Source organism: Neomonachus schauinslandi, chromosome 5, assembly GCF_002201575.2.
Source record: "Neomonachus schauinslandi chromosome 5, ASM220157v2, whole genome shotgun sequence".
NCBI lineage: Eukaryota > Metazoa > Chordata > Mammalia > Carnivora > Phocidae > Neomonachus > Neomonachus schauinslandi.
The window spans coordinates 63,936,407-63,941,716 of NC_058407.1; the positions used below are offsets into that span (position 1 = coordinate 63,936,407).

A 5,310-nucleotide genomic window follows, 5' to 3' on the forward strand; every position below is an offset into this window, starting at 1 on the left:
TTCCTCACTACCCAAGTTTCTGTCCTCACTTCTACAATTCAGCTACCAAATTTGAAATGTATCTTTGAATCTCCCTTTTTAAAAGCCCCTGGGACTGTTCGATAAAGTTATTGGTTATATCTAAAAATGGGGCCTAGTAGGCCCTTTTAACAGCTTCGATGTTCAATGCTTAGGTACTACTCTTTGAATGACTGAAATACTTTTGCTTCCAACATCTGGCACCTTAGTTTAACGAACAAGTCATTACAATAAACCAAATAAAACTAGTCTGTTTTCTAAACCTTGCATCCTCCACATTATCAGGTAAGTACTGGGAAAAGAAAAAGACAAAACTCACTGACAAATTGTGGCAACATGAAAATAATCAGCTGAGCTATCCGGACCAGAAATTTCTGCATCTCATGGTGCTTCATCTTTAAAACTGCACAGACTTCTTAAGTCTTAGGGTTCGTCCAAATTAAGGCAAGCCTGCTTTCCCGTTCCCATGTTGGTTGCTTTCCGAACCTGCGCCCGCCCCCGCCCAAGCCCTGGCGGCCATGCGCCGCAGACTGCAGCACCCGAGCTCGCGGTCCGCAGGCGCGGCGGACCCCGCCCCGCAGGGCCGGCGCGGGGAGGGGGCTCTGGGCCAGGAGCCCGCCTCTGCGGCGGCCGAGCCGGGCGCCGAGTGGGCGCGCCGGGCCGGGGGAGGGGCCCGCGGCCATGGCACCGCCTGGGCCCGCCCGCCCCTCCCCGGACCGCTACTTAAGTAGCTCCGGCAGCGCCCCCGCCTCAGTGCGTTACTTACCTCGACTCTTAGCTTGTCGGGGACGGTAACCGGGACCCGGTGTCTGCTCCTGTCGCCTGCGCCTGCTAACACATAGCCACCATGGTAAGTGGGCCGCTCAGGACGCCGCCCTCGCTCTGGAAAACGGGAAACGCGAGCCGGGCAGTCTTGGGGGGGCCGTTAGCCAGGGATCAGCGCTCTGGTTTTGGAAGGCGAAAAGCGAGGCTAGAGGCGAGGGCTGTAGTAGTGAGAATGGTTGGGGCCCGGGAGGGAGGCTGCCGCGTTTTCTTCTTGGACTCTGGGAGGGCATGGCCGGACGCCGGCTCCCCGACTGTGGTTGGGGCTCTCAATTAGCCCTTACTTCTTGGACGCGGCGACCCGAGACCCTACAGTCTTTTCCCGCGCGTTCCCATCCCCCTTTCCTTCGTCCGCTTTTGGCGGGCGCGCGCGCGCGCGCGGGCTCTCCACGCCCTCACTTCCTCCTCTGCCAGAAACGCGGAGGCGGGAAGGAGCCCGACACAAAAGCGCAGGCGCAACCGTTACCTTCCCGCCAGGGAGCGGCGGGAGACCGCCCTTGCCGTCTGCGCGTGCGCGCCGGGTGCTGAGGGTCTACCACCGTAGGGTGTGTCTTCTCTTAGCCTGAGGTGGAGGGAGGGGGGGTTGTTGTTTTTTAACGAGAACAATAAGATGAATGTGGAGAACGGCTCCTTGTCACTGTGCCGCACTACGCCAGAGTATTAGGACAATTAGCTCCCAACAGCTTCTAGAAGCCATCTGTCCTTCCTTGGTCTAAGTTAGGAATGCGCATAGGAGCAGGTGGTGGCAGTGAGTGATTTTGAGGGAACGGAAATCGGATCTTGGTCCAGATCTGGGCCGCCGATAATCCCCTGCTGTGCCCTGACAGATGTGAAGGTGCTGGGCTGAGCCCAACTCCTGGGGGAGCCGAAGATGGTTGGCCATGGCAGGCGCCTCTGCAGACGTGGCTGCTGCGTGTCTCTGCAGCTGCGCGGCCCGGGTGGCCGCAGAGGGGCGCGGGTGCGCGCACACCCTGAATTGCTCATTCATCCTGTGCCGCAAAGCCCCGCCCTTTGTCCCTGCGGCCAGACATTTCCTCTGCACTGTTCTGGCCACGTGCTTCCTGCGATGGGAGCTGCCCGGAAATCTGGCCGCATAGTCTAAAATGGAATTCTGAGGCCTGAGCACTGGATGAATGGCCTCCCTATCTTCGTCTTCCAAAGGAGGAAGCTGTGACTAAGCGCTCTTGGTCTGGAAAGAGACCTTCCCAATTTAGATAGGGAAAAGAAATTCATTAAAAGCCATGCATATCAAAGTATACAGAGTCTCCCCTAGAAGAGTATTACATTTTAAATAGTTTTAGAAGGGGAAGTTTGTAAGATTGTTTACATAAATTATTTTGTTCTGCTTTACAGTCACTAGATTAGTTTAGTACTGATTTTCTTTTTTTCTAATCTACTTTTCCACAGCGTGAGTGCATCTCCATCCACGTGGGCCAGGCTGGTGTCCAGATCGGCAACGCCTGCTGGGAGCTCTATTGCCTGGAACACGGCATCCAGCCCGATGGCCAGATGCCAAGTGACAAGACCATCGGGGGGAGGAGATGACTCCTTCAACACCTTCTTCAGTGAGACGGGCGCTGGCAAGCATGTGCCCAGGGCCGTGTTCGTAGACCTGGAACCCACGGTCATTGGTGAGTTGGCCTCAGTGACCCCCGTGAGCTCCTGGGGTGAGACAGTGGAGGGGGGTGTCTGGGACAGGAGGTCTGTCTTGAGGCTCCGCGGACACCCTGGGGTTGAGCGGGCTTGTGCAGGGGGTGAGTGAGGGGTGGCTGCTCTATTTGCCTTTTGCAGATGAAGTTCGCACCGGCACCTACCGGCAGCTCTTCCACCCTGAGCAGCTCATCACCGGCAAGGAGGACGCTGCCAACAACTACGCCCGAGGGCACTACACCATTGGCAAGGAGATCATTGACCTTGTCTTGGACCGCATTCGGAAGCTGGTAGGTTTATTCTCAAGAATAAAGTAAACAATGATCCTAAGGAAGACATTGGAAATACGTTCTTTTCATCTTAAACACAGAACTGAAATGTAATAGAGTGAGGTAAACTATTCCTTTACAGTTTTTTTTAAAAATCCAATTAAAGCACTAACTATTTGGTGTCATTTTATAGATATTAGTGAAGCTTTTTTTTAAAAAAATTTTATTTATTTGACAGAGAGAGACACAGAGAGGGAACACAAGCAGGGGGGAGTGGGAGAGGGAGACCCAAGCAGGGAGCCGGTCGCAGGACTCGATCTGAGCCGAAGGCAGACGCTTAACGACTGAGCCACGCAGGCGCCCATTAGTGAAGCTATTTTTAACTAAATGCTTAGTAAGATCTATATTCTTGGAATTGTATGAAAAGTGAAAATATATTGCAAAGAGCAGTAATAATATGTTTTCTCTATTCCTTTTTTCTAACAGGCTGACCAGTGCACAGGTCTTCAGGGCTTCTTGGTTTTCCACAGCTTTGGAGGGGGAACTGGTTCCGGGTTCACCTCCCTGCTGATGGAACGTCTCTCTGTCGATTATGGCAAGAAGTCCAAGCTGGAGTTCTCCATTTACCCAGCCCCCCAGGTTTCCACAGCTGTAGTTGAGCCCTACAACTCCATCCTCACTACCCACACCACCCTGGAGCACTCTGATTGTGCCTTCATGGTAGACAATGAGGCCATCTATGACATCTGTCGTAGAAACCTCGATATTGAACGCCCAACCTACACTAACCTTAACCGCCTTATTAGCCAGATTGTGTCCTCCATCACTGCTTCCCTCAGATTTGATGGAGCCCTGAATGTTGATCTGACAGAATTCCAGACCAACCTGGTACCCTATCCCCGCATCCACTTCCCTCTGGCCACCTATGCCCCGGTCATCTCTGCTGAGAAAGCCTACCATGAGCAGCTTTCTGTAGCAGAGATCACCAACGCATGCTTTGAGCCAGCCAACCAGATGGTGAAATGTGACCCTCGGCATGGTAAATACATGGCTTGCTGCCTGTTGTACCGTGGCGACGTGGTTCCCAAAGATGTCAATGCTGCCATTGCCACCATCAAGACCAAGCGCAGCATCCAGTTTGTGGACTGGTGCCCCACTGGCTTCAAAGTGGGCATTAATTACCAGCCTCCCACTGTGGTGCCCGGTGGAGACCTGGCCAAAGTACAGCGAGCTGTGTGCATGCTGAGCAACACCACAGCCATCGCTGAGGCCTGGGCTCGCCTGGACCACAAGTTTGACCTGATGTATGCCAAGCGTGCCTTTGTTCACTGGTATGTGGGGGAGGGCATGGAGGAAGGAGAGTTTTCGGAGGCCCGTGAGGACATGGCTGCCCTTGAGAAGGATTATGAGGAGGTTGGTGTGGATTCTGTTGAAGGAGAGGGTGAAGAAGAAGGAGAGGAATACTGATTACCATTCCTTTCAGCCCTGCAGCATGTCACACTCAACTTTAGCTTCAGCATTAGCTGACAGGCGTTAAAGCTTTCTGGTTAGATTGTCTTCACTTTTAACTGTGATCATGTCTTTTCCATGTGTATCTGTCGCATTTTTCCATTATGTCTCAAAAGTAAAGGCTTTAAGAAAGAAAGTTTGACTTCTGTGCTTTTTCTAAATTGCTTTCTCCAGTTCAGGATCTACTACCATTCATCTGTATCTGGAAGATAGCAGCAGGGTGCTAATATCAAGGATCCCATTTCCTGTGTAGCTACCTCTGGGGAAAAGAGCACACTGGGCTAGAAAAGCAGGAGAGCTGGATTCTGACACTGATCTAATATCACCTCAACCAGTGTTAGAATCTAGATCAAAGGGAGCTTAGAAAAATGTTAGTCCAGAGCTAATCTAGCTTTTGAAATTATTGGTTAATTACTAATGACTTAGGTATAGGAAGTTTTAAATGTCCTACAAATTCATGACTGCTGCTTAAAGAAGTTTGCTAATTTATCAATGTAACTAAAAATTTCAAAATGACCCTTCTATAGGAAAACAGATGACTAGAGAAATTCTTGAGCATGTTGAAGTAAAAGCTGTTTCCAACCCTGTCATAAATTGCAGGATCCTAATTCCTGCTGATGAACAAAAATCCTAATAGTAAACCAAATAAGCAGCTGTGGGTTTAAAAAAAAAAGGCCATGGATGTTTGTGGAAGAGCACTGCTTTAGGAGAGCGTAAAGTGGCAACATTTGTATAGGTTAGATAAGAGTTTACAATTTAGGGCACTTAGCATAGTTTACATTCAAGAATAGAATGTGGGGGGCGCCTGGGTGGCTCAGTCGTTAACCGTCTGCCTTCGGCTCAGGTCGTGATCCCAGGGTCCTGAGATCGAGCCCCATATCGGGCTCCCTGCTCCACGGGAAGCCTGCTTCTCTCCCCCTGCTGTGTTCCCTCTCACTGTCTCTGTCAAATAAATAAAATCTTAAAAAAATAGAATTTGGCTACATCTAAAGGACTATGTAGGAGATAGGCAAACAGGATTCAAATAGAGTGTTTTACTGCA

General features: G+C 50.9%; 1 protein-coding gene across 1 annotated transcript; it reads left to right on the plus strand.

Annotated features, from left to right (window-relative positions):
* The first annotated feature begins 761 nt into the window (after positions 1 to 761).
* Positions 762 to 4,404, plus strand: LOC110593537 (tubulin alpha-1B chain-like). Its single transcript, XM_021704821.2, is given in 5 exon segments — positions 762 to 868; positions 2,248 to 2,370; positions 2,372 to 2,471; positions 2,632 to 2,780; positions 3,246 to 4,404. Coding segments are annotated over 5 exon segments (1,356 nt in total). The 5' UTR covers positions 762 to 865; the 3' UTR covers positions 4,227 to 4,404.
* The last annotated feature ends 906 nt before the right edge of the window (positions 4,405 to 5,310 follow it).